At 42.8% G+C, this 27,879-nt stretch overlaps 1 protein-coding gene and 2 pseudogenes across 1 annotated transcript; all 3 read right to left on the reverse strand.

Moving 5' to 3' along the window:
• Positions 1-1,899: 1,899 nt before the first annotated feature.
• On the reverse strand, positions 1,900-3,662 carry LOC115667383 (anthocyanidin 5,3-O-glucosyltransferase-like; annotated as a pseudogene).
• Positions 3,663-10,558: 6,896 nt separating this feature from the next.
• On the reverse strand, positions 10,559-12,895 carry LOC115671550 (anthocyanidin 5,3-O-glucosyltransferase-like). The gene is made up of 2 exons (XM_030593170.2): positions 11,679-12,895; positions 10,559-11,064 (listed from the first exon to the last, which is right to left on the reverse strand). Exons 1-2 carry the CDS (start codon positions 12,691-12,693, stop codon positions 10,613-10,615), a joined length of 1,467 nt encoding a protein of 488 aa, XP_030449030.1. The 5' UTR covers positions 12,694-12,895; the 3' UTR covers positions 10,559-10,612.
• Positions 12,896-16,649: 3,754 nt separating this feature from the next.
• Positions 16,650-23,001, reverse strand: LOC115671616 (anthocyanidin 5,3-O-glucosyltransferase-like; annotated as a pseudogene).
• Between the last annotated feature and the right edge of the window lie 4,878 nt (positions 23,002-27,879).

Here is a 27,879-nt window from a genome sequence, read left to right on the forward strand (position 1 = left end):
CAATTTCCACCGAGCTCGAGCTATAGTAGTCCTCAAGAAAAAGGGAATTTCTCAATTAAGGTCCAAGTCCAACGCGACTAGTGGATCACCTAACATTCACCCTTCTATCCCCGATTCATTAATCATCAACACTCTCTCTCATATGTAAATTGGACTTTGGTCTAAATCCGAAAAAGAAAATAGGAGCCTGAAAAAATTTGAACTCAGAACCTCCTACTTCGATATTATGTAACATTTGGTAAGGTGATTGTCAAGTATTCTAAAAACTTAAATAGTTAGAGGAAGATGTTGTTTATTATTTAAGTTAGGATTTCGAGATTTCCATTATCAAGCAATTGTAAAATATTAATTGACAATTTCAATAGGTTCACTCTCAAATTGAGAAAAAGACCACAATCTAATACTCTGCTACTGTCTTTCTCCCATGAGATCGAAGTTTAAGGGCAATACTGACGTTACTCGGATACCATCTATTGATAATGTGGGTTTGATGTGAGTCCCACAAAATTCAACAACCAAGATATTAGATACATATGGATCCAATTTATGTTAAAGTTTCATGTGTTTTGGAGAAATTCATTTGGAACACGAAGCTCCTATTATTGTCAAGAGCTCTCAAATCGAGAAGTCAAAAGGCTAGAGGGAGAGAGAGAGAGGAAATGCTCGATTGTTACTTAAACGTCACGATTCTCGAGTCTTTCGCATGAAACACAAATCATGTAGCATGTCAATATCATAACTAACATCACACATCACCAATTGTTGTAATATTTCTAGAACGAAGCGACAGAGAGGAGGATATTTTAGTGGATGCGTGGCAACTGCAACCCTATGGACACATGAAATGTTGGTGCTTTTTAGCTAGCATTATATCGACCTATAGCGAAATTCGAATCTAGATGATGTTAACAATTTGTAAACTACCAATTAAAGAAGTTCGGGGAAATTTCCAGAAATTAGGAGCGGAAAATAATTATAACTCTCGAAAAAATATGAGGTTAGATTGAAGATAATTATAGGTGATGGGTTTTATGGTTATCGGGCCGCCCATGTTGGGCTAACCCAGCCCATAATTCAAAAAGGCCCACAATTTACAAGAAAGAAATAACCGCCATAAGGTAATTATCGTGGATTATTTTCTTAAATGGAAAAAGAACGTGTTTTTCCAAGGAGAATGAAAAATAGAAGTGTCTGTGTTCTAAAAACAGAACAAAGAAGAAAAACGCTCTCTCATGAATCCAAAGAAGTGCTGGCTCTCTCTTTTACAATGCTGCAATAAGTGCATTTAATCTGTGGAAAACAAAAGTATGTTCCGTTGTGTAACGTATCTTCCGATCAGTGATTCAAGTAATTATGGGCATGTTTTCCACACTTTCTCGTTTATGTAAACGTTCTTGGGTTCGTTTCTCGTATGCGGTTTGTGCATTACTCGATAGTTCAAGATATCTAATTAGGAATTCGTTGTTCTATCAATAGGCATTGATGACACGCGGCTTTGACCGCAACTATTTTGCATCATTCGTGACCTACGTAAGCTTGATACGTTGGTCACTAGAATTCCACCTAAACGCCGGAGGTTCACAACTTTAGCTTGTATAAACTAGCCAAAAATTACTTTTGAATCGGCAGAAGATTAAGGTGGTTGTCGTTGTTTAAAAATGATGCATTTGTTGATCTTTCGCCTAGAGGACATGGATTTACGATGATCAGGATGACAGCTTTTTATTCCATATATTTTTTTTAGAAAAGTAGATTATACATAAGGAGTGCAGAAAATTTAACAAGCGATCTTACCTATGCTTATTTTGAGAATTATAAATGGTCATTTTGTCAAATGGACGATATATAAAACCGTACATAAAAAAATGTCATTTACACCATATAATTACACTCTTCTTCTCACATCATTCCGCTTTTAAACGAGTCCACCAACTTCGCCATCGCCACCCGCGACGACCCTCCCTCGCTCAACGTCTCCCTCGCCGCATTCCTCATCTCCGCCACTCTCTCCCTCACCTCTCTACCTTTCTCCGAGCACATCAACTCGGCCAGTCGCCCTGCCAACTCGTCCGACGTCACGAACCCTCCTTCCGACTCGGCCACCGACAGTACCAGCTTCATCTCCCAGGCCAGGTACGCCCTGATAAGCTTCTGCTCCGCGAAGAGCGGCCAGACTATCACGGGCACGGTGGCGAGCAGCGCCTCCATCAACGAGTTCCACCCGCAGTGGCTCATGAACCCGCCCACCGAGTCGTCGCTCAGCACTGCCACCTGCGGGGCCCACGACATCAGCACGAGCCCTCTGTCCTTGGTTCTCTCCGTGAACCCCAGGCGGAAGGATCGCATCTATGCCTGACGAGAAAGGAAAGTGGGGGGCGTACAGAGAAACCTCAATAAAAGTCTGGTTGAGAGCTCATGAAAATTATTAAACTTCTATCCATGATTCGAAGTCCCACGAATTTTTGACCGAAAAAAAAGAAGTCCTACGAATTATTCTTATGCGGCATGATGTAAACAATACACAGAAACATACCTGGATCATCTTCTGGTTTAATAGCTAAGTAGCGCCAGATTTCATCGTCGGTGGTGGGTTACGCACCACCCACAAGAACCTGACTCCACTCCTCTCAAGCACGTGAGCGATCTCTATCAGCTGCTTCGACGAGAACAACCCCATGCTCCCGAAGCTCATAAACAAGACGCTTCGGCTTGGCTGCGAGTCAAGCCAGTTCAGGCAATCGCGGTTGCTAATGTGATCGTTGGCCACCACAAGCGGCCCGACGCAGTGCACTGGCGGAGTTCGGCCGTCTGGCACACACAGTCCCTCCGATATCGCTTTGGTGTCCCTCAGCTCAATCGCCTCGAACGTGTTGCTTATGAGCCCCACGGATTCGGCCAGCCGCGTCGACGTTTCCAAGAAGTGGCCGTAGATTCTGCTGCTCCGGTCCAGCATTCTCGACGGCATGTGCTTCGCCGGAATTGGCGGTACGCCAGGGATGTCGACGTTGCCATCGAGGTCTTTCAAGCTGGTGTCGGTGAGCTTGTGTAGGGTGGGGAGGTAGAGAAACGCCGCGAGAGGGTTTGTGCCAGCAAGGTGGTAATAGTATGTGGGGAGGCGGAGCACGGTAGTGACCTCGGCAGCGGAGCTGTAGTAGAAGTCGGCGATGAGGGCTTTGGGCTTCTGCGACAGCTCGGAGGCAGAGAGCAGCTCAGACAAGGCTTGGTGGAGGTTGGGGTTGTTTAGGCGGGCGTACTCAAAGTACATGACCGGGTTATCAGAGTAGCCAGTGGGGGCGGAGGAGAGAGGAAGGCGATGGAAGGGTTGGCGGAGGAGACGGAGGAGATGTAAGGGGCGATGACAGGAAGGAGGTGGGGAGGGGAGATGAGGACCGTGACGGAGATGCAAGAGTGGTGGCGGAGGAGGGACTGGGCGAGCTCCACCAGGGACATAAGGTGGGCTCTTCCCGGTGATGGGTACATCACTATATGACATTTGTCTGCCTTCTCCATCGTGGGTTTGATGCTTCTGTGTATTGTTGTTGCTCTTGCACTTCTGAGGTGGCCTCTTCCGCGGTGGCTTTATGGCCTCTTTTCGGACGCAAGCAGTGGAGTAACTCGAGAAAGACTGGTTGATGGAGGCGTCGGAGATTTGTGGTTTAGTTCTGATGTTAGTTGAAATTGGGTTCATCAAAATCTCTTTCTTCTTATTAGAGATTCAACACGTCGTTGAATGCAAGTTCTTGCGATTATAATCATTACGTGTTAACAGCGTTACGGGGACTATGATGCACAGATGAGAAAATATTAGGTGGTACGATCTTGCCAACTCAGCAATAAAGACACTCCTCTCAAAGCGCGACATATGTCTATCGGGTCCCACTTATTAGAGATTTTTGAAACTCCATCTTTTCCCTCTCTCCATTACTTCTCCGTCCTCTCTCTCTCTCTTCGCGACCAAAAGCTTTCTCTCTTTCTTCTTCTTCTATGAATTTTACTATTTCAACACAATATCCGTGTAAGTCGTTGTCTCATATTGGAATTGGATAAGAATGTCTTTGAAGAAGCAATGTAGTACTGATAGGGCTGATAAGTTATTATGTTTCTTTTACTGATGATTTTTCCAAATATGTATGGATATATTTTCTGCAAAGGAAAGATGATGTGCTTGAAAAATTTCGCAAGTTCAAAGCTTTGGTAGAAAATCAGTTTGATAGAAAAATCAAAGTTTTGCGGATCGATAACGGAGGAAAATTTTGTTCAGCGAAATTTGATCAATTTTGTGCGTCCAGTGGCATTGCAAGGCAGAAAACAATGCCCTATACACCTCAGTAGAATGGGGTGGCAGAGAGACTTAATCGGTCTCTCATGGAAAGGGCAAGGGGTATGCTAAGTGGTACAGGCTTAGCAGCTGAATTTTTTGCAGGAGCAGTGGCTACCGCGTGTTATCTGAAAAACAAATCTCCCACATTAGCTTTGAAGGATTAGATATCGTTTGAGGTACTATTTGAAAACAAGCCAAACATATCTCATGTTAGAGTGTTTAATTATGAAGCATATGTACATGTGCCAAAGAAAAAGAAGAACAAACTTGAGAGTAATTCAGCGAAGTGCATCTTTATTGGGTACAAAGATGGTGTCAAAAGGTATAAGCAGTGGAATCTTGATGCTAAATGTATCATCTATAGTAGGGATGTGGTGTTAAAAGAATCTAAGACAAATTAGATTGTTCGCCAAGCTCCTAGAAAACCACAAACGGTTGAGTTAGATGTTGGTTTAAAGGAAAAGACAGAGGCTACATTAGCTAGAACATAAAATTCAAATTCTGAAGCTGGTGAGCCTGACAAGGTGAATGATGTAGTAGATTCTGAAATTGAATTTGAAGTTGAAGCACCACCGGAACCAGTCTTAAGAAGGTCCACACAACTGAAAAAACCACCTGAGAGTTATACCTTGTTTGCCAATAATGAGAATTGTACCAACTGTTACAAATGATGATCCAGAAGCAAGAAGCGCGGAGGATGCCAAACAGTGGGAGAAAGCCATGAAAGATGAGATGGACGCACTAGATAAAAACGGCACGTGAAGTCTGGTAAAACTACCTGCTGATCAAAAGGAAATTGGTTGCAAGTGGGTGTTCAAGAAGAAGATATCCACAGATGGAGAGATAAAATGATATAAAGTCGTTTGATTGCGAAGGGATACTCGCATATAGAGAAAGTTGACTATGGTGAGATTTTTTCTCCTATTACTAAATCAAATTCCATAAAACTTGTCTTATCTATAGTAGCTGCATACAATCTGGAGGTAGAGCAGCTTGATGTGAAGACAGCATTCCTCCACGGTGACTTGGAGGAGGATATTTACATTAAGCAACCAGAAGGGTTTGTGGTCAAAAGAAAAGAAGATCTTGTTTGCAAACTAAATAAGTCTTTGTATGGCCTGAAGCAATCTCCAAAAATGTAGTACCAGAAGTTCTACTCAAATGTCTTGAAGCTTGACTTTGTTCATTGTGATGCTGATCATTATGTCTATATGAAAAGGGTAGATGATGACTTTATTATCTTAATATTATATGTTGATGATGTGCTGCTAGTTGGAAATAGTTTGAGAATGATTAGAACTGTGAAAGGATTGTTGGCCAAACAATTTGAGATGAAAGATCGAGGCCCAGCAAACTTCATCTTCGGCATGCAGATTAAAAGGGAGCGTAAGAATGAGAAGTTGTGGCTAAGTCAGAAGAAATATGTTGAAAATGTATTGAAAAAGTTCAATATAGCTGACTGTAAACCCGTGAAGACCCCCATATCCACAAGTTCCAAGTTATCAGCGCTCTAATGTCCCAAGACTGAAGTGGAAGCCAAAGAGATGGCAATAGTCCCATATGCAAGCACTATTGGGAGCTTAATGTATGCCATGGTATGTACTCGTCCAGATGTTACTCAAGTAGTGGGAGTATTGAGCATATATATGTCCAATTCGGGGAAAGAGTAATGGATGGCAGTAAAGCGGGTGCTTCGTTATCTTCATGGTACATCTGACCTTGAGCTATGTTATGAAGGCATGAAAAGCTCAAAGGAACAGCAAGCGTTAGAACTGAAATGTTTTGTGGATGTTGATTGGGGAGGTGACATTGATAGCAAAAGGTCAACCAGCGGATATGTTATTTCCTTATTCGGTGGAATTGTGAGTTGGATGAGCAAAAGGCAAAGCATGATTGCTTTTTCTACTACTGAGGCAAAGTACATGGCCTTTACTCATGCTGCTAAGGAAGTAATATGGATACAAAATTGTGTAAAGAACTTGGTTTTACACAAGGAGGAGTAAGTGTTGGGTGTGATAACTGGAGTGATATATTATTGGCTAAGAATCCTGGATTTCACGCAATAACAAAGCATATCAGCATACCGTATCGCTTCATTCGAGAGAAAGTGGAACAGAAGGTTGTGGTGCTGGAGAATGTTGACACAAAAGTAAATAGTACAGATTTTTTTGCCAAGGTAGTGAGTGCAAAAAAGTTCGAATGGTATACAACTGTGTTGGGTCTAAAGAAGCATGTGGAGTACTCATTAAGTGGGAGAATGTTGCGGTATGGTTCATATCCCCAGCGACTGGACAACACTAGGGGTCTAGGGGGTAGCGTCGTCGAGCTATTAGAGGGCTTTTATAGTTTGAGCCCGAAAAAGGAAAGTTTCCTAATTCAATTGGGTTTCCTATTTTGAATAGGTTTTCTAATTAAATGGCTTCCTAATTGGAGTAGGTTTCCTAGAGAAAGGTTTCCTATTTTGAATCAAATTATTGCCCATATACATTCTCTTTCTCTTGTAATTGGGAGATATAATAAAGAGGAGCGATGTGCTAATTAGTGGAATCCTTTGCTGGACATAACCCTAGTTTAAGAGTGAACCAGGACAAAACCTTGCATCTCAATTCTCTTTCTCGTTTTTTACTCTCTATTTTTTTGTGATCATGCGGCAAATCCGAACATCGGATTTGCGCACCTCACGATTTGCGTTCAGTAAGTGCTCCTTATGTGAGGTAATTTGTGCATTGGGCTTTAAGTGAGAGACTTGAGTACTATTTATAGAGTTTTAACCACAGATCCTCTTATCACAAGCTAGACTCTACTTGGCCCACACCAGCCAGCCTCATATTCAACTAATTAAGGCTCCGTTCGTTTGGCGGAAAATATTCTCTTTTTCAAAAAATATTTTCCCGGAAGTCATTTTCCTGGAAAATGTTTTCCCGGAATATAATTTTTCGGTGTTCGGCGACCAAATGAAAAAGTTTCGGAAAATATTTTTCGCCGGCGACGATGGCGGCGGCGGCGGCGGCAGCGGCAGCGGCGCGCAGCGGCGCCGGCGGCCGGCGGCCAACGTCCGGCGTCCGGCGGCGGCGGCGGCGGCGCCCGGCGACCGGCGGCCAACGTCAGTGTCGGCCGGCAGCGGCGGCGGCCGGCAGCGGCGTTCGGCGGCCGGCGGCCAGCAGCGGCGGCCGGCGCTAGCGGCCGGCGATGGGCGGCGGCGGCGGCGGCCGGCGACCTTAGTGAAGAAGAAGAAGCTCCGAAAAACGATTTCCGCTTTTGAAGAAGCGGAAGTCATTTTCCGTAGAATTAGGCTATTTTGTGATGGGGGAAGGAAAAAATTTTCCCACGGAAAATGTTTTCCGCCCCCCGAACACCGGAAAACCCGGAAAATATTTTCCGGGAGAATATTTTCCGCCAAACGAACGGAGCCTAAGAATCTTTATATCTTACTTTATTAGACCAATCCCGAATCTGAATGAATGTAGCCCACATCAGAAAAATTCTTACATTGCTCTTCTTGAATCGTGGAATAAAAGAAAAGATCACGTTTTCTTTCATCCCAGAATAAAGGAGATATTCCCCAACCAAACTTTTGAAATTGACATTGTACCAGTTATATTAAATTAGATTTGCATGTTGTAACCTATCAATCAAAGGTGTTCAAGGAAATTTCCTCCAATTAGAGTAGGAGAAAATTGTGGCTCTAGAAGATATGTCAGGTTATATTGAGATGTTGTGAGGTTGTCACCATATATTGATCAGTCTTGACAGCTGGTGAGCTTAACATTACGAAGCTTCTTAGTGATGGTGTCTGGTCATGGACTCGGTCCTTCCAAGTTAGTATTTCTCGTTGGAAATGGCTTGAGGGTTGGACTTAGGGGGAGGGGGGGGGGGCGGGGCGGCGGCAGTCGTGTAGGCCTACGATAACTGAACTTACATACATATACATATATCATCCGAACGATCCAACAAAAATTTATAATATTCATTCGTGAATCAGTATCATGAGTGAGTCATTGTACTCATATCTTAGCATAATTCTTTTTTCACTATAGATTGCAGTGTATATTCATCTTTCTATAGTTGCATATGTCCATTGTCAAAGAACTTACCCGTGAAAATGTGAATATAACTTTATACAGCTTGTGTAGACTAGATAGGTTCTAAAATTACTAGAAGTGGTGGTCCGTTTCTATTTTGATTACCAATGGTTTCTAGTAATAGCACATATACCAATTGTTTATAATTATTTATATATATTAAACGACTTGATAGCACATTTTATCATTTGATTAAAGATATTATCTTTCTACTCCTTAACTATGATTCAACTAAGTGAACAAGTTGATGATTTTTTTTTTTTTTGCCATAGAGTCCCTTGACGGCATGGTGCGCGTCTAACATCAGGTCCTTTCGTTAGATGCCCGTAATATTGCTTATAATGTGGTATTAAAAGGCATGTGAAGCTATGCTTCGCATGACCCATTCTTTTCTTTTTGATAGATATGAAAGAGAAAGAAAGGGAAGAGAATGTTGTCGATCCTCTTAGATAGATCCAAGCAACGCCGACCTTGCCAAGTTCAGGTTCTGGGTGGTGCCACTGGGAAGGGGCTCACAAGCCCTCGCCAGAGACGAATGAGTTCTATTGGACCTCGCTGTTAAGAAGGACGGCCCCATCCTCCTCCTCCTACATTCTATGTTTTTTTTTTCATATTGATGATTTGGCTTGCTCCATGACATGGTATTATATTTAAAGCAATAACGATGTCATATTAATTCAATCATTGAAATTACCAACAGAAAAATTCGATTGCATGTTCAACGAGTGTAAGAAGACTCAATGGCACAATTAAAAAAAATTAGAGGACTTGACAATTGACATAATGTACCCACTCATCGGTGGCCGCGTTGGTTTGCGCTCAGTTCCTTTCACGAGAGGTCCTGGGTTCAAACTCGCCCATCGGTGATTTAAGTGGGGGGGTCGTGGCGGTGGGATGCTGCGCTAGCCCCCCTCGAGGACTAGTCGGACATCACCGCTGGTTTGAGCCCTAGCTCGCCGGCCGCGCGGACACCTCGGTTATCAAAAAAAAAAAAAGACATAATGTGATTAGTGTATTAAAAACTACCTTTTTAATTGCAATCACAAGAAAGTTGGGGATGAAGTAATTGAGTGTACTAAAACAATCAAGTTAGGGATGATGTAATTGAGTGTAATCAAGAAAATTAGAGGATTTATATAATTTGACTTGTTGACTAAAACCGATCCTTTTAATCCCAATCAAGAAAGTTAGAGATGATGTAATTGAGTGTAATCGAGAAAATTAGAGGATTTATATAATTTGACTAGTTTACTTAAACCTATCCTTTTAATCCCAATCAAGAAACACGGGGCCTTTGTCAAGGCAAAAGTTCCTTAAATTAATCAATTTCCACCGAGCACGGGCTATAGCAGTCCTCTCGAAAAAGGGAATTTCTCAATTAAGGGTCCATGTCCAACGCGACTGGTGGATCACCTAACATTCACCCTTTTGTCCACAGATTCATCAATCATCAACACTCCCCCTCGCGTAGTCCGAACTTTGGCCAAAATTTAAAGCGTGAAAATATGCAATTGAACTCAGGACTTCCTGATCTAATATCATGTAAGATTTCGTGGAATCACTACTAAATTTTCTAAAAATTTAAGTTGTTAGATTAACGCGTAATTTATTATTTAAATATTTAAACAATTAGGATTTCGAGATTTGCATTATCACGCAATAGCAAAATGTTAATTGATAGGTTCACTCCCAAATCGAGCAAAGGACCATAATCTAATACTCCAATACTGTCTTTCTCCCGTAAAATCAAAGTTTAAGGGTGATGCCAATATTACTAGGATACCATCTATTGATAATGTCGATTTGATGTGAGTCCCATGAAATTCAACAACTAAGATAGTGGATTCATATGGATCCAATTCATGTTAAAGTTTCTTGTGTTTTGGGGAAATTCGTTTGGAACACGAAGCCCCAGTTATTGTCAAGAGCTCTCAAATCGAGAAGTCAAAAGCCTAGAGAGAGAGGGGAAACGCTTGATTGTTAGTTAAACATCACGGTTCTCGGGAGTCTTTCGCAGAAACATAAATCATGTAGCATATCAAGGTGATAGAGAGGAGGATATTTAAGTGGATGCGTGGTAACTGCAACCCTATGGACACATGGAATGTTTCTAGAAAAGTAGATTATACGTAAGGAGTGTAGAAAATTTCTTATTTTGAGGATTATAAGTGGCCACTTCGTCAAATCGACGAGATATAAATTACTCTTCTCACATCATTCCGCTTTTAAACGAGTCCACCAACTTGGCCATCGCCACCCGCGACGACCCTCCCTCGCTCAACGCCTCCCTCGCCGCGTTCCTCATCTCCGCCACTCGCTCCCTCACCTCTCTCCCTTTCTCCGAGCACATCAACGCGGTGATTCGCCCTGCCAACTCGTCCGTCGTCACGAACCCGCCTTCCGTCTCAGCCACCGACAGTACCAGCTTCATCTCCCCGGCTAGGTATGCCCGGATCAGCTTGTGCTCTGCGTAGAGCGGCCAGACTATCATGGGCACTCCGGCGCACACCGCCTCCATCACCGAGTTCCACCCGCAGTGGCTCACGAACCCGCCTACCGAGTCGTGGCTCAGCACTGCCACCTGCGGGGCCCATGACTTCAGCACCAGCCCTCTGTCCTTGGTTCTCTCCGTGAACCCACGCGGAAGGATCGCATCCATGCCTGAAGAGAGAAAGGAAATTGTTGGGTGTACTAAGAAATCTTAACAAAACTCGCGATTGAGAGCTCACGAACTGAATTATATGACTTCTGACCGTGATTCGGCGTCCCCCATATTTGATGGGGGGTGTATCGCAAATCGAATCAGAATGATTACGCAGAGAATAAAAGAAAATTAAATAATGCACGAGATTACCCAGGTTCACTCCAGAATAGGATTACGTCCTGCAAAGGAATTCCACTATGATTTAGGTTTACAACCACAGCCACTCGTTATAATGATCTCTCATACAAGTAAAATATATATAGAACTTAAAATGGGCCCAAAGTCCAAGCCTATCCGAATCCCTTTAATTCTACAATAAACGGGCCAGCAAACCTGATGTTGTTTCGGAACCCCTGCCCACTATCCGGTCAGCGGGACCCCCATGTCCGGGGCGCTGCCTCCGAACCCCGCATTCCGTGCGCAGGGGTCATATGTTGTCGGATCATACTTCGATTTCCCTAAGCTTATATGGGCGTGCCCGGTATGAGAAACAAAAATTCCCGAAGTATTCGCCAACTCCAACAGTATTATTCTTGTACCACTTGATGTTAGACAAGAGACGGAAACATACCTGGATCATCCTCAGGTTTAATAGCTAAGTTGCGCCAGATTTCATCGTCCGGTGGTGGGTTACGTACTACCCACAAGAACCTGACCCCACTCCTCTCGAGCGCGTGAGCGATATCTCTCAGCTGCTTCGACGAGAACACCCCCATGCTGCCGAAGGTCATAAACAAGACACTTCGGCTAGGCTGCGAGTCGAGCCAGGTCAGGCAATCCTGCTCACTGATGTGATCGTTGGCTGCCACGAGCGGCCCAATGGAGTACACCGGCGGAGTTCGGCCGTCCGGCACGCACAGTCCCTCCGATATCACTTTGACGGCCCTCGGCTCAAGCGCCTTGAACGTGTTGCTTATGAGTCCAGCGGATCCCGCCAGCCGCATGGACGTTTCCAAGAAGTGGCCGTAGATTCTGCTGCTGCGGTCCAGCATTCTCGACGGCATGTGCTTCGCTGGAATGGGCGGTACGCCCGGGATGTCGACGTTGCCGTCCAGGTCTTTGAAGCTGGTGTTGGTGAGCTTGTGTAGGGTGGGGAGGTAGAGAAACGCTGCGAGAGGGTTGGCGCCAGAAGGGAAATAATAGTACGCAGGGAGGCAGAGCGCGGCGGCGACCTCAGCACCGGAACTGTAGAAGAAGTCAACGACGAGGGCTTTGGGCTTCTGCGACGGCTTGGAGGCGGAGAGCAGCTCAGACAAGGCTTGGTGGAGGTTGGGGTTGTTGAGGCGGGCGTACTCAAAGTACATGGCCGGGTTGTCAGAGAAGGCGGTGGCTCCGGAGGAGAGAGAGGGAGGGAGGGAGACGGAGGGGAGGTGGCGGAAGGCGATGGAAGGGGTGGCGGAGGAGACAGAGGAGATGTAAGGGGTGATGAAAGGGAGGAGGTGGGGAGGGGAGGAGATGAGGACGGTGACGGAGAGGCAAGAGTGGTGGCGGAGGAGGGACTGGGCGAGCTCCACCAGGGACATGAGGTGGCCTCTTCCCGGTGATGGGTACATCACTAGGTGACATTTGTCTGCCTTCTCCGTCATGGGCTTGATGCTTCTGTGTATTGTTGTTGTACATGCACTTGTAAGGTGACTTCTTCCGCGGTGGCTTTATGGCCTCTTTCGGGACGCGAGCAATGGAGTGACCTGAGAAAGACCGGTTGATGGAAGAGTCAGAGATTTATGGTTTAATATTGATGTTAGTTGAAATAGAGTTCAACAAAATTTCTTTCTTCTGATTAGAGAGATTCAACATGTTGTTGAATGAACGCTCTTGCAATTATAATCATCATGTGTTAATAGGATATGATGCGCATATGAGAAAATATCATGTGATACAGTCTTGCTAATTCAGTAATAAGACACTCTACTCAAAGCACGACACGTGTCCATCAGGTTTCACTTGTTAAATTTTTTTGAAACTCCATCTTTTCTCTCTCTTCTCTCTCTCCGTTACTTCTCCATTAGCCGTCCTTCTTCATATTATCTCTGCTCTCTCTCAATCTCCCTCCATCTTCACTTCACGACCTCTAATGTCTCTCTCCTTGCCTCTTCACAACCAAAAGCTCTCTCTCTCTCCCTCTTCTACGAACTCTACTACTTCAAACAGTATCTGTGTAAGTCATTGTCTCATATTGGAATTCGATAAGAGAGTCTTCGAAGAAGCAAGGTAATACTAATAGGGCCAACAATTCGTGTTCGCATGGCATGATCATGTTTTGTAATTGTGTTAAGTCGCATAGTTGGAAAAACACTATACTTTTGTTAATTATGTTATAGAAGATACATATGTTAGAAACGCATAGCCATGGGGTTGGCGGGATAATTGTGCTAAAACGTGTTAATTCATGTAAAAAATTGCTAGCTGTGTTCAGGGAAGTGCTGACACGCATCAAGTATGCCTCGGCCACTGGCTCTGGCCTTTGGCAGATCGCATCACTTCCCCTGCTGAATAAAAAGAGGTCGGACGACAGCAAGTTGGGTGGTTTTATTTTCGCATTGCCGAATGCTAAATCGGAAAGCAAAAGATATATTAGCAAGGCCATGTGCAAATAAATTAATGTGGCCTTCAAATTTATCAATTTGTGTAATTTGGTCCTTTAAGTTTTGTTTTGTGCGATCAAATCTTTTAACTTTCTTGAGTTATGCAATCAAGTGTTTTGTTTACCAACGGTAACTAATACTGTCAAATTACGATTTTTTTTGTTTTTTTTCCATTTGTTTTCAGCTCATTCAATAGCAAATTAACATCACGTGGCATTGCTCACGTGTCATTTCTGTCACATGAGCAATGCCACGTCGTTAACTAATTTGGCGATTTAGTTAGAGTGGTTGACCGAAGGATTTGATTGCAAAAATAAAAATCCAAAGAATTAGAGGACTTGATTGCAAAAAAAATGAAACTTACAAGATCAAATTGCACATATTAAAAAAGTTACAGAATTTAGTTGAACAACCTAAAATTGGAGGATCAAACCGCACAAACGTTGAAACTTAAAAGGTCTAAATATGTACTTAACTGGGATAAGTGCATGGAAGTCTTAAATTTGTCACGAAAACGTAATTAAGTCCTAAACTTTTAAAAAATGCAATTAAGTCCTAAAACTTGTCACGAAAGTGCAATCGAGCCCTAAAACTTTCAAAAAGTGCAATAGGACTCAATTGTACTTTCGTGACAAGTTTTAGAAATTCTAGTGCACTTGTCCCAAGAAAAAAACTTATCAAGCTGCATGTTGAACATGAAAGCTGTTCTAGAGGCACAGGAAATCTGTCTTAATAGATTTTGATGGTTCTCTTGATTATGATCTGTGTGAAGGACATGATTGCTTGAGAAAGATCGTGAAGAAGATGACATTGGGTGGACTTCTCTTCATTATGCAGCTCAGGCTCACTTTGGCAAAGTTGAAGCAGTTCAAATATTATATTGCTGAACGAAATTTCGATTTTCTATTCTTTTCTCTTTGAGATGGAGATCTCGTAGAAGTTGAAGCAAGCAACCTCTCAAAATCACTTAGATGCAAACCTCAGTTTTTCCCTTCTCGTCGTGGAAACAAAAGAAGCATTTTTCTCCAACCCCACTCATTAGTAACTTCACCACAAGAGAGCTACAGATTCACCTGCTTTTGTCATCGGTGAGCATCCTCGTCATCTTCTTCTGCTTCTTCAGCATTGGAACAACTGATGGGTCTTTTCAGAATTCACATACACAAAGGTGTCAACCTAGTCATCCGAGACGTTAACAGCAGCGATCCTTATGATGGTATTGTCGAACTCAGCAAACTGGTTCTCATTTTCGCTTCACGGGTGAAAAAAAAAGGAACATCCTTTTCAATTGGCTTGAATCGACGGGAAAGAGAAGAGTACCTATTCAGCTGAGACGGACATCTCGTTGGGCCTTTTCCTCCGCCTCCTGACTAATGAATATTTTAAAAATATATCTCGAATTCGAGTCCGTTCAACAAATACGTTTAAAGTAACTCTGGCGACCGTACTTTGACTTTGTTTGTTCGTGCATTAATTTCTCTGCACGCGCCGCTCGAAGATGAAGAAATCAAGTTGCAGGAAGAAGAATTTCATATTGTCGCACATGGAAGATCTGACATGTTCGGTGCAAGAGAAATTGAACAAGATAAAGGAATGTGGGCTTTGTTTGTCACTTTCTATTTGCACATTGATCAAAGGAAGCTGCATGGAGTCCATCTCCCTATATGCAAGTGGGACTTTCTGAACTTGGGAAAGAATTATTTATTTTGTCATGGTTTGTTGGAGCTCTCTTTTACGCACAAAAGAGAGGCCAACGGGCAAGATGTCTCTTTCGCATGTGAGCATCATGAAGTGCAATGATGACCACTAGGTCATGGCCATTGAATGATGAAGACTCTCTTCTGCATTATTAAGGAGAGTGCGGGACGTCCAACGAAGTAGTGCGCCAAGTTCTATTCGGTGGCCGAGAGAAGATATAGAGTTCTACTCGTGAGAGTTTGCTCGTTGTAATTATATCCAAGTAATTTAGCCAGTTAAATTCTTGTGAGTAGAATTTGTTTAATTCCTTGAGTGAGATTTCACTAAAAATTGTGAGGGGATAAACACTGAGTAGGTTACTAGGTATAATTAGGGACTGGGAAACACCAAAAGTGTGTTTGAGTGCTCGAGTGAATGTAATCTTCATTGTATCGCCTATTTTCTATAGTAGAATCCCGTGTTACTCTCTCCGTGAATGTAGGTTCCGATATTCAGACCGAACCACATAAATACGGTGTTCGATTTTCTTTCCTTCATTCAGACTATTTTATCCGATTCGCTTGGCATTATTCACAACAAATCTGACCATCTGCTAAATCTGCTTCGTCACATCGACACCATTCATCTTAGCCGGCAGCAGTGATATCTAAGAGAGAGATCGTGCGAGAAGAGGAGAAGTCGATGGCGAGGTTGATTGAGGGTAAAAGAACAATCCAGAACTCTCTTTGAGTGAGTATTTGGTGTTTTAATATGTTTCGATTCGGTTCGGGTTTATGACCCGAACCGAACCGCCACAATGCCCAATTTTTTAGCTATTACCCGAATTGGCAAAATGCCTGACCTGACGGTTTGAGTATTTTTGACAGCCCAAATATAGGGAAAAGTACAAAAAAAAAAGTCTCAATCATGTTGCACTTGTACTAATTCAATCCTAAACATTTCACAATTGGCCAATTGAGTTATTCCAGCCAATTTTGGCTTGAAATCGCTTACGCAGACGCCGGACGTGCCACGTCCACATCAGCAAAATAAAACAATTTAAATAAATCATTTGCTCTTGTTGAAGTTTCATATGCCACTATTTATATATAAATTAAAAGTAATTAATAAAATCATTTCATTGAAAATTAGTAGACACTATAAATCTACAAGATGTGCAAAACCTATAATTTTTATGAGACCCAAACGTATTCAACATTAATGGCTATTTAGTCTAGTTAGATGTATCGAGTGCGTGCAAATAACTTCTTTATATGGAGTAAAGATTTTCTAAGGGTTGCAACGAATGTCAACCATCGATTTATTCCTGAATCGTACATGCGTAGATAGAGATGTCTATGCAGAATATTGTGGGGTTGTCGTTGCTTCAAGATAGCAAGACCACAGAAACACTTGCACCATTCATTACACCCTTTCTGGCCATATTATATTTGAACAAGAATATAAACGATGCTTTCATTGATCTTCGACGTAGTGGGTAAATTATGCTGTAATTACTCACCTTCTCACATCGTTCCGCTTCTAAATGAGTCCACCAACTTCGCCATCGCCACCCGGGACAACCCTCCCTCGCTCAACGCCTGCCTCGCCGCATTCCTCATCTCCGCCGCTCGCTCGCTCGCTTCTCTCCCTTTCTCCGAGCACATCAACTCGGTCACTCGCCCCGCCAACTCATCCGACGTCACAAACCCTCTTTCCGACTCGGCCACCGACAGTACCAGCTTCATCTCCCAGGCCAGGTACGCCCTGACCCGCTTCTCCTCTGCGAAGAGCGGCCAGACTATCATGGACACAGCGGCGAGCAGCGCCTCCATCAATGAGTTCCACCCGCAGTGGCTCATGACCCACCCACCGAGTCGTGGCTCAGCACTGCCACCGGCGGGGCCCATGACTTCAGCACCAGCCCTCTGTCCTTGGTTCTCTCCGTGAACCCACGCGGAAGGATCGCATCTCTGCCTGACGAGAAAGGAAAGTGGGGGGCGTACAAAGAAATCTCAGTAAAAGTTGGGTTGAGTTGAATTTTAGTAAAGTAATCACAAAAAGAACACAAGAATTACGAGGTTAGGCAATGTGCCTACGTCCTCGGTCAAAACTCTCAACTCTCTAATTTTTTGTCGTGAGAGTTAAGCTGTCATTATTCGGGTTGCCACAACAAAGGAAACAAGCAAACCCGAAAAACAGGAAACTCCAAAAAATAGGAAAACTATCAATATGCAGATTTGCCTACAATCTCTCCTTTCCTTGAATAGGAACGCAAATCCCGCCAATACCGCCAATACTCACCCTCAAGTTGGAGCGAAGACATCGTCAGGGGTCAACTTGTTCACCATATCCTGAAATATTCCCTTGGATAAAGCTTTGGTGAAGACATCAACAAGTTGATCCTTACTATGAATATATAGTGTTTCTATCGTCTTGTCTTTAACATTTTCCCTTACAAAGTGACAATCGACCTCTTTGTATTTGGTCCTCTCATGAAAGACTTGATTTGAAGCAATGTGTCTTGCCGCCTGAATATCACATAATAGCTTCGTAGGTTTAGACATGGCATCACAACCCAATTCTTGAAGTAATAGACGGAGCCATATGATCTCACTAGTGGCGGTAGCCATGGCTCGGTACTCAGCCTCTGCGCTAGATCTGGCCACAACTGTTTGCTTCTTGCTCTTCCAAGTAACAATGTTTCCACCAACAAAGGTACAAAAACCTATGGTAGATTTTCTATCCATGAGGTTCCCAGCCCAATCAGCATCAGTAAACCCCACAATCTCTGTATCACCATTATTCTTCAACAGTATTCCTCTTTCCAGAGAAGCTTTCAGATATCGAAGGAGCTGGTTTAACAACTCCATATGCCCTTGTGTAGGTTTCTGCATAAATTGGCTCACATAGAAGACATAATAAGCAATATCAGGTCTAGTAATGGTTAAGTAAATCAATCTCCCTACCAAACGCTGAAATTGCCCAATATCATGTAATGGTGTTTCCTTAGACATAGTCTTACTTTTGTAATCCATAGGTGTGCTAGCAGGTTTAATGCCCAACTTACCAATCTCCTTCAGTAGATCTAGGACATATTTCCTTTGAGTCAAGAACAGACCTTTGTCAGAACTTGCTACCTCTATGCCCAAAAAATACCTCAATTTTCCAAGATCTTTAATGTCAAACTCCTTGCTGAACAACTGCTTAAGTTCTGCAATACCCGTTAAGTTACTGCTAGTAATAATAAGATCATCAACATAAATGAGAATAACAACAATACATTCACCAATTGCTTTAGTAAACATTGAAGAATTAGCTGTGCTCCTTTTGAAACCAAATCTAATGAGTGCGGAACTTAGTTTGCCATACCATGCTCTAGGCGACTGTTCGAAACCATATATTGCTTTCTTTAATTTGCAAACCATTCCCTTATTATTCTCTAAAGGATGTCCTGAAGGGAGATCCATATAGACCTCCTCCTCCAAGTCTCTTTGGAGGAAGACATTCTTCACATCCATTTGAAACAACGGCCAGCTACAGTTAACTGCCACAGATAGAAGGACACGAACAATGTTCATTTTCACTACAAGAGCAATTGTTTCTTTGTAGTATATCCCATAGGTTTGAGTATACCCTTTTGCGACAAGCCGAGCTTTGCACCTCTCAACCGAACCATCACTATTGTATTTGATCTTGTAAATCCACTAACCTCCAATTGTCTTCTTCCCGTTTGGCAATTTAACAAGTTCCCAAGTATGGTTATGATCCAATGCCTGAAGCTCATCTTTCATGGCATTCACCCACACGCTGCTTTTACATGCTTCCAAGAAGGTATTGGGTTCCTGTTGATTTTCAATGGCAGATAAGAAACTTAAATAATTATAGGAAATTCTATCATACCCAAAAAAATCTTGAATGGGATGCTGAGCAGTATGATATGTTGAAAAATCAGGGAGCCGCGTTGAAGGCCTTGGAATGCGTGATGACCTGTGAATTGGGGCTGAGATAATAGGTGCCACATCTGCTGGAGCTACCTCTGTTGCATTTTCAGCTCCAACTTCCAAATCAGCCGCATCTGTTGTAATGGCAAATGTATTAGGAATGGCAATGACATTGGGGGTAGTATTGGCATTTTCTATATTCACAGGTTGACTCCCTTGAACAGCCACTGTTGGAATTTCCTCTTGATCCAACATTGAATTCCCGATAGGTAGGACAGGAAACAAAAATTCAGAATAGTCATCTTGCTCCCCCTGAATTTGATTCTTGGCAAAAAACATGTGAGCCTCATCAAAGACAACATCACAAGAAATATAAACACGTCTAGTACTTGGTTCATAGCATTTGTATCCCTTCTTGACATTAGAGTATCTGACAAACACACACTTCTGAGCCCGTGGATCCAGTTTGTCACCAGATTGAGAATGCACATAACACACACATCCGAAAATTCTTAGGTGAGAGATACCAAATTTTCGGCTATATAGACTTTTAATTGGAACTTTATACCCCAACACATCCAATATGTCTTGGGTAAATTTCCTGAGAATAACAATGCTCAAGTAACCTCAAGCATATGCCTATTTTTCCTTTCTGCAACTCCATTCTGCTGTGAAGTTCCCACGCAAGAGGTCTGATGAATGACTCCCAAACCACGTAGGAACACTTGAAAAGCCTAATTAGTATATTCAGTTCCATTGTCTGTACAAAGAATCTTCACTATGGTGTTAAATTGATTTTTCACCATATTGCAAAAATCTTGAAACACAATCATAACTTCACTTTTGGATTTAAGCAAATAAAGCCATGTAGCTCGGGATTTATCATCAATAAATGTAACAAAATACTTGAACCCCTCCTTAGAGTCAATAGGAGAAGCCCCCCAAACATCCAAGTGAACTAAATCAAAAAACTGTTCTGATTTATGTGTGCGATGTGGAAATGGTAACCTCTGCTGCTTAGCATAATGACAAGGATCACAACAATTGGAATCATAACTTAAAGTCATGTCAAGAGCATATAACACCCGATCAGAGGGATGACCCAGACGCCAATGCCACAATTGGGAAGTATCAACAGTCTTCCTTTGCGCCATCAACACTTCATTGTTAAGGTCCACCATATACATCCCATTTTGCAGCTGCCCTTCACCAATCATCCTCCTGGTGGTTCGATCTTGAAAAAACACCTTTTGAGGAGTAAAACTAACATTACAATTCCACTGATTAGTATATTTGCTAACTAACATTAAATTTGAGGATAATTCAGGTACCAATAACGCTTCATAATTATTTGAGAAAAATTTAATTTGTCCAACACCACTAATTGGAACCTGCCCACCATTAGCACTAGTAATAGGTGGATATGACACACCTGAAGTAATATTGGATAGCAAGTTTGGAGAACTACACATGTGGTCTATAGCCCCAGAGTCAACAATAAACTGAGTTATGGATAAAGCTGAGTAAGCTTGAACATTACCAGATGTCATAGCCAAATTTCCAGTTTCAGTGCCAGAAGCGTTCGTTCCATTGCCATGTATATGAAGTAATTGCTGAACTTGTTAAGACAAAGCCTCCAGCTTGGATTAAAAATCATTCGGATTGTCTTGGACTGCCACCTTAGCTTCCAAACCCCTGCCTTTGGAAAGACATAGATGCGGATGAAGGACCCAGCACCTCTCTTTGGAATGGCCATCGCGATTGCAATGGTCACAATGGAACCGTGCCGGTTTCTTAAATTTTCCTTTGGCAAACCGAGCAATGGAGTCTCCTTGCTTCGTGTTGATAGCACTATGGGCCGTGTGTTCACCAAGCTCTCCTGATGTAATTGGAGCTAAAGGCATGACACGTCTCCTTGTTTCCTCATTTTGGATTATGGCACAAACTTCATTGAAAGTAGGCAATTGAGGAATCATAAGAATTTGACATTTTGTGTCCTCAAATTCAGGCCTGATGCTTGCTAATAGCTGAAAGATTTTATCTTGTTCTTCTCGATTAACATAATCCATCACATTCTGGGTCACAAGTCTATACTGATGAAGCTCATCCCATTGCTTCTTCATTTTTTCGAGGTGTTAAGTGAAAGATTGTACTGCGCCTTGCTTAGAACAAGCAAGTCCTTGCTGCAACTGAAAGATCCGAGATGCATTTCTGGCTTGACCATACATCTCGTATATTGAATCCCACAATGCCTTGGCTGACTCTGAACATGCAAATATCTCGTAGATCTCCGGTTCCATGAAATTGAATATCCAAGACATCACATTGTGGTCATTCGCTTGCCATTCATCAAATTTGGGATCTGTCGCGGGAGGGGCTTTAATCTTCCCGTTGATGTGACCAAGCTTCGATCTACCCCCGAGAGCAACTGTTACAGCTCGTGACCAAGGAACGCAAATCCCGTCAATACCGCCAATAGGTTGAGAGCTCATGAAAACTCTTAGACTTCTAACCGTGATTCGAAGTCCCACGAATTTTCAACCAAAAACAAGAAGTCCCACGAATTATTCTTATGCGGCTTGATGTAGACAATACACAGAAACATACCTGGATCATCTTCTGGTTTAAGAGCTAAGTTGCACCAGATTTCATCGTCCGGTGGTGGGTTCTGCACCACCCACAAGAACCTGACCCCACTCCTCTCGAGCGCGTGAGCGATCTCTATCAGCTGCTTCGACGAGAACAACCCCATGCTCCCGAAGCTCATAAACAAGACGCTTCGGCTCGGCTGCAAGTCAAGCTAGTTCAGGCAATCGCGGTTGCTGATGTGATCGTCGGCCACCACGAGCAGCCCGACGCAGTACACCGGCGGAGTTCGGCCGTCTGGCACGCACAGTACCTCCGATATCGCTTTGGTGGCCCTGGGCTCGATCGCCTCGAACGTGTTGCTTATGAGCCCAGCGGATTCTGCCAGCCGCGTCGACGTTTCCAAGAAGTGGCCGTAGATTCTGCTGCTCCGGTCCAGCATTCTCGACGGCATGTGCTTCGCCAGAATCGGCAGTACGCCAGGGATGCCGACATTGCCGTCGAGGTCTTTCAAGCTGGTGGTGGTGAGCTTGTGTAGGGTGGGGAGGTAGAGAAACGCCGCGAGAGGGTTTGTGCCGGCAGGGTGGTAATAGTATGTGGGGAGGCGGAGTGCGGCAGTGACCTCGGCGGCGGAGCTGTAGTAGAAGTCGGCAACGAGGGCTTTGGGCTTCTGTGACGGCTTGGAGGCGGAGAGCAGCTCAGACAAGGCTTGGTGGAGGTTGGGGTTGTTGAGGCGGGCGTGCTCAAAGTACATGGCCGGGTCGTCAGAGAAGGCGGTGGGGGCGGGGGAGAGAGAGGGAGGGAGGGAGACGGAGGGGAGGTGGCGGAAGGCGATGGAAGGGGTGGCGGAGGAGACAGAGGAGATGTAAGGGGTGATGACAGGGAGGAGGTGGGGAGGGGAGGAGATGAGGACGGTGACGGAGAGGCAAGAGTGGTGGCGGAGGAGGGACTGGGCGAGCGCCACCAGGGACATGAGGTGGCCTCTTCCCGGTGATGGGTACATCACTATATGACATTTGTCTGCCTTCTCCATCACGGGTTTGATGCTTCTGTGTATTCTCGTTGGAAGTTGTTGCTCATGCACTTGTGAGGTGGCCTCCTCCGCGGTGGCTTTATGGCCTCTTTCGGGACGCAAGCAATGGGGTAACCAGAGAAAGATCGGTTGATGGAAGAGTCAGATATTTATGGTTTGGTTTGGTTTAATATTTTGATGTTGGTTGAAATAGGATTCACCAAAATCTCTTTCTTCTGATTAGAGATTCAACATGTTGAATGCACGTTCTTGCAATTATAATTATATGATGCACAGATGAGATAATATTATATAGTATAGTTTTGCCAACTCAGCAATAAAACATTTCACTCAGAGCGTGACACGTGTCTATCGGTCTCACTTGTTAAATTTTTTTGAAACTCCTTCATTTCTCTCTCCGTTACTTCTCCGTTTGCCGTCCCTCTTCATATTATCTCTGCTCTATCTCAATCTCGCTCCATCTTCACTTCACGACCTCTGCTGTCTCTTTCCCTACCTCTTCACTATCAAAAGCTCTCTCTCTCTCTCTCTCTCTCTCTTCTCTGAACTCTACTACTTCAAATAGTATCCGGGTAAGTCATTGTCTCATATAGGAATTGGATAAGAGAGTATTCGAAGAAGCGAGGTAATATGGATAAGACTGATAATTCGTGTTCGCGTGTCATGTTCAGATTTTGTAATTGTGTCAAGTCATATCATTGGAAAAACACTATACTTTTGTTAAGTATATTATGAAAGATACATACGTTAGATACGCATCGCAATCGGATTTGTCGGATAATCGTGTTAAAATGTGTTAATTCATGTTAAAAATTGCTAGCTGTGGCCATCAGGGAAGTGCTGACATGCATCAAGTATGCCTCGGCCACTGGCTGGCCTTGGCAGATCACATCACTTCCCCTGCTGAATAAAAAGAGGAAACTTCTGCTCATATGACTTCTGGATAGTCCGCATAGGTCGGACGACAGCAAGTTGGGTGGCTTGATTTTCGCATTGACGAATGCTAAATCCGAAAGCATTAGATATATTAGTAATGCCATGTGCAAATAAATTAATGTGGCCTTAAAATTTATTAACTCGTGTAATTTAGTCCTCTAAGTTTTGTTTTTTGCGATCAAATCTTTTAACTTTCTTGCGTTACGTAATCAAGTGTTTTGTTTACCAACGGTAACTAATACCGTCAAATTATGACTTTTTTTTTGTTTTTTTCCGTTTGTTTTCAACTCATTCAATAGCAAATTAACATCACATGTCATATCTGTCACATAAGCAATGCCACATCGTTAACTAATTTGACGATTTAGTTAAAGTGGTTGACCGAAGGATTTAATTGCACAAATCCAAAAAATTAGAGGACTTGATTGTAGAAAAAATGAAACTTAAAAGATCAAATTGGACATATCAAAAATGTTACAGAACTTAGTTGAACAAAGTAAAATTGGAGGATCAAACCGCAAAAACGTTGAAACTTAAAAGGCCTAAATATGTACTTAACCCAAAGAAAAAAAAAACTTATCAGGCTGCATGTTGAACATGAAAGCTGTCCTAGAGGCACGGGAAATCTGTCTTAATAGATTTTGATGGTTCTCTTGATTATGATCCGTGTGAACGACATGATTGCTAAAAAACGATCGTGAAGAAGATGACATTGGGTGGACTTCTCTTCATTATGCTGCTCACTTTGGCAAAAGTTGAAGCAGTTCAAATATTAGTGCGGGATGAGGTTTCCGCTGCTTACCTGTTGGCCAAGGACCGCGCATCCGCTCTTCATATTGCAGCGCTTCTTGGCCATATTGATGTACTGGACGAGCTGATTACGTTCTGTTCTGATGCTTGTGATTCAATAAACGGCAGAGGACGAACCGCTCTTCACTCTGCAGTTGGCGGACAGACAAAGGTCGTCAAGCACAACATGTTGGAGACGCCGAACCTGGAGGATCTTATAAATGCACGAGATAAAGATGGGAACACCGCTCTCCACTCGGCTGCTCTTCGCCGAGATTACGACATGATGAACATCGTAGCATGTGATAAGAGAGTCGACATCAGAGCCACGAATAAGGAACGTTTGGCATAATGCATATGCTTTTTAGTCAGCATCATATCGACCCATCTTGAATTCCAGCCCCTTGAAGAAGGAGCATCTCCTCAAGAGAGAAGAGCGACTACCAAGCCAATACCTATACTATACATACTACATAGTATATACATCACATGTAAGAGTTTCCCTTCATTTAACTTTGATGATATCATAAGAGCTGCAACCACAGATAAAAATGCCATTATCTGAAGTAAAAGCTACCACTTCCAAGCCAGTAATGCAACCCACTTACTTCCACTTCTCTCCCGTGGAATAGGACATTTGGTCGCGTGCACCTGATGTATGGCAACAACCATCATAATGTCAGCTGTTAAACTCTAGAGATTTGTACATAAGCTGCGAAAACGGCACCCAAGATCCATAGTGAGAAAATTAGAACACAGTAATTGAAAAAAGAAATTTGCGTACCTGATTTGGAATCCATTATTCTTGATACGGAATAACGATAATTCTGGGCTCAAGTGCTTCTTCTTTATTACCCTCTATGTTATTGGCTCAATGAGACTGCCCCTCACGAATTACATTCTGTAATTGCTTCTTATGTGAAGTTATTTACACATCCGGGTTAGATGACAGATTTGAGCACTATTTATAGAATGAGTAGCTAGAGGCCCTCTCATCACAGGCCGAGCTCTACTCGGCCCACACAAGGCAGCCTCATATTAGATTAATTAAGAATCTTTATATTTTACTTTATTTAATCAAACCCATAAAATGGTAAATTACAATCACAATTAATGTAACTCACGTCACAAAAACCCTTACATTGTAAGGTCAAAACTTTAATGCGTGGTGGGTTCACGTGCATCAAGAGCATGCAAGTATTGCTCTCCTTGATTTGTGGAATAAAAGAAAAGACCAAGTTTTCCTTTGTCCCTGGGTTAAAGGTAATATTCCCCCAACCAAACTTTTGAAAATGACATCATTTTGGTTGTATTTAATTAGGTTTGCATGTTGATGACGTCCATAGCTTGTAACCTGCCAAATTAAAGAGTTCGAGGAAACTTCCTCCAATTAGTGATGGAGAAAATTTTGGCTCTCAAAGATATATCGGGTTAGATTGAGATCTTGTGAGGTTGTCACCATATACTGGGTCAGTCTTGACAGTTGGTGAGCTGAACATTACGAAGCTTCTTAGTGATAGTGTCTGGTCATGGACTCAGTCCAAGTTAGTACTTATTGTCAAATTGGGCCTGAGGGTCGATCAAATGAACTGGTATGTGTGTATTGTATGTATGCGGGTCGTTTTGTCCCAAACTGATACATTTGTGATAAATTTACCCCAAACTAATTTTTTGACTACCAAAAACCCTAAACCGGTACATTTATGATAAATTTACCCTCCGTTAAATTAAATTAATACAAAAAAATGACAAACTAGTACACATATGACAAACGAAGGGCAAAACCCCAAACTAGTACTTTCGTCAACTGCCACGTGTCATTTAACTCGGCAATTCGACATTAAAATTTAACAAAAACTAACGAAGGGTAAATTTATCACAGGTGTACCAGTTTAGGGTTTTTGGTAGTCAAAAAATTAGTTTAGGTAAATTTGTCACAGGTGTACTAGTTTAGGGTTTTTCGTGGTATTAATCCTTTAAGAAAAATAGTTCGGCTAGGGCTCATGATAACTGAACCTTTTATTTGGTGGAAAAAAAAATCATCCAATAAAAATTTATCAACGATCCAATAAAAATTTATCATATTCATCGGTGAATCGATATCACGAGTGAGTCATTGTACTCGTATATCTAGCATAATTATTTTTTTCACTATAGATTGCGGTGCATATTCGTCTTTCTATAGTTGCGCATGTCCATTGTCAGAGAACTTGCCCGTGAAAATGTGAACATAACTTTATACAGCTTGTGTAGACTAGATAGGTCCTAAAATTAATGGAAGTGGTGGTCCGTTCCTATTTTGATTACTGATGGTTTCTAGTAGTAGCACATATACCAACTGTTTTTTTTTTTGTAACCCAGGGAACCCCCGCACGGTCGACAGCCGGAAGGTAAACCCTGGGGGCGACACGTGCTAGCCACCATACACGTGCACCGGTTAAGTCACCCTGCGGCGCCCGGGATTCGAACACCCAATCTTTTGTGAGAGGAAGAGTGCCCTTTCCAGCAGCGCCACCCAGGCGGGTGGTCACATATACCAACTGTTTATAATAATGTATATCATTAAACGACTTGATAGCACATTTTGTCATTTGATTAAAGACATTATCTTTTTATTCCTTAACTGTAATCAAATATGTGAACGAGTCATTGATTTTGATTTTTTTTTTTGTGCAATAGAGTCCCTTGACGGCATGGTGTGCATCTAATATCGAGTCCTTTTGTTAGCTGCTTGTAATATTGCTCATATGACAATAGTAATGTGGTATTAAATGGCATATGAAGCCATTCTTGGCATGACCCATTCTTTTTTTTTTTTATAGATATGAAAGAGAAAGAAAGGGAAGAGAATGTTGTCGATCCTCCTCGGACATTGAAGAGGACCAATTGGCCATGTTTGGATCAGCGCAAGGTCGACTCGATCTCTTCAAAAGATCTAAGCAAAGGTGACCTCGCCAAGTTCAGGTACTGGCTGGTGCCACCGGGGAGGGGCTAGCAAGCCCTCGCCAGAGACGAATGAGGTCTGTTGGCCCTCGCCGTTAAGAAGGACAGCCCCCATTCTCCTCCCACATTCTTTTTTTTTTTCATATTGATGATATGGCTTGCTCCATGACATGGTATTATAATAAAAGCAATAATGATGTCATATTGATTAAATTATTGAAATTACCAACAGATAAATTCGATTGCACGTTTAACAAGAGTAAGAAGACTCAATGGCAC

The sequence above is a fragment of the Syzygium oleosum genome, unplaced genomic scaffold, assembly GCF_021117445.2.
Source record: "Syzygium oleosum isolate NSW1041296 unplaced genomic scaffold, Sole_v2.1 Sole_v2.25, whole genome shotgun sequence".
NCBI lineage: Eukaryota > Viridiplantae > Streptophyta > Magnoliopsida > Myrtales > Myrtaceae > Syzygium > Syzygium oleosum.

Bases quoted from the DNA above. Each gene is read 5' to 3' on its own strand.
- LOC115671550 (XM_030593170.2), bottom strand. From the start codon at position 12,693: ATGACGGAGAAGGCAGACAAATGTCACCTAGTGATGTACCCATCACCG. The intron at 11,065-11,678 runs GTATGTTTCCGT...TTCTCTCTTCAG, and splicing joins TAAACCTGAGGATGATCCAG to GCATGGATGCGATCCTTCCG.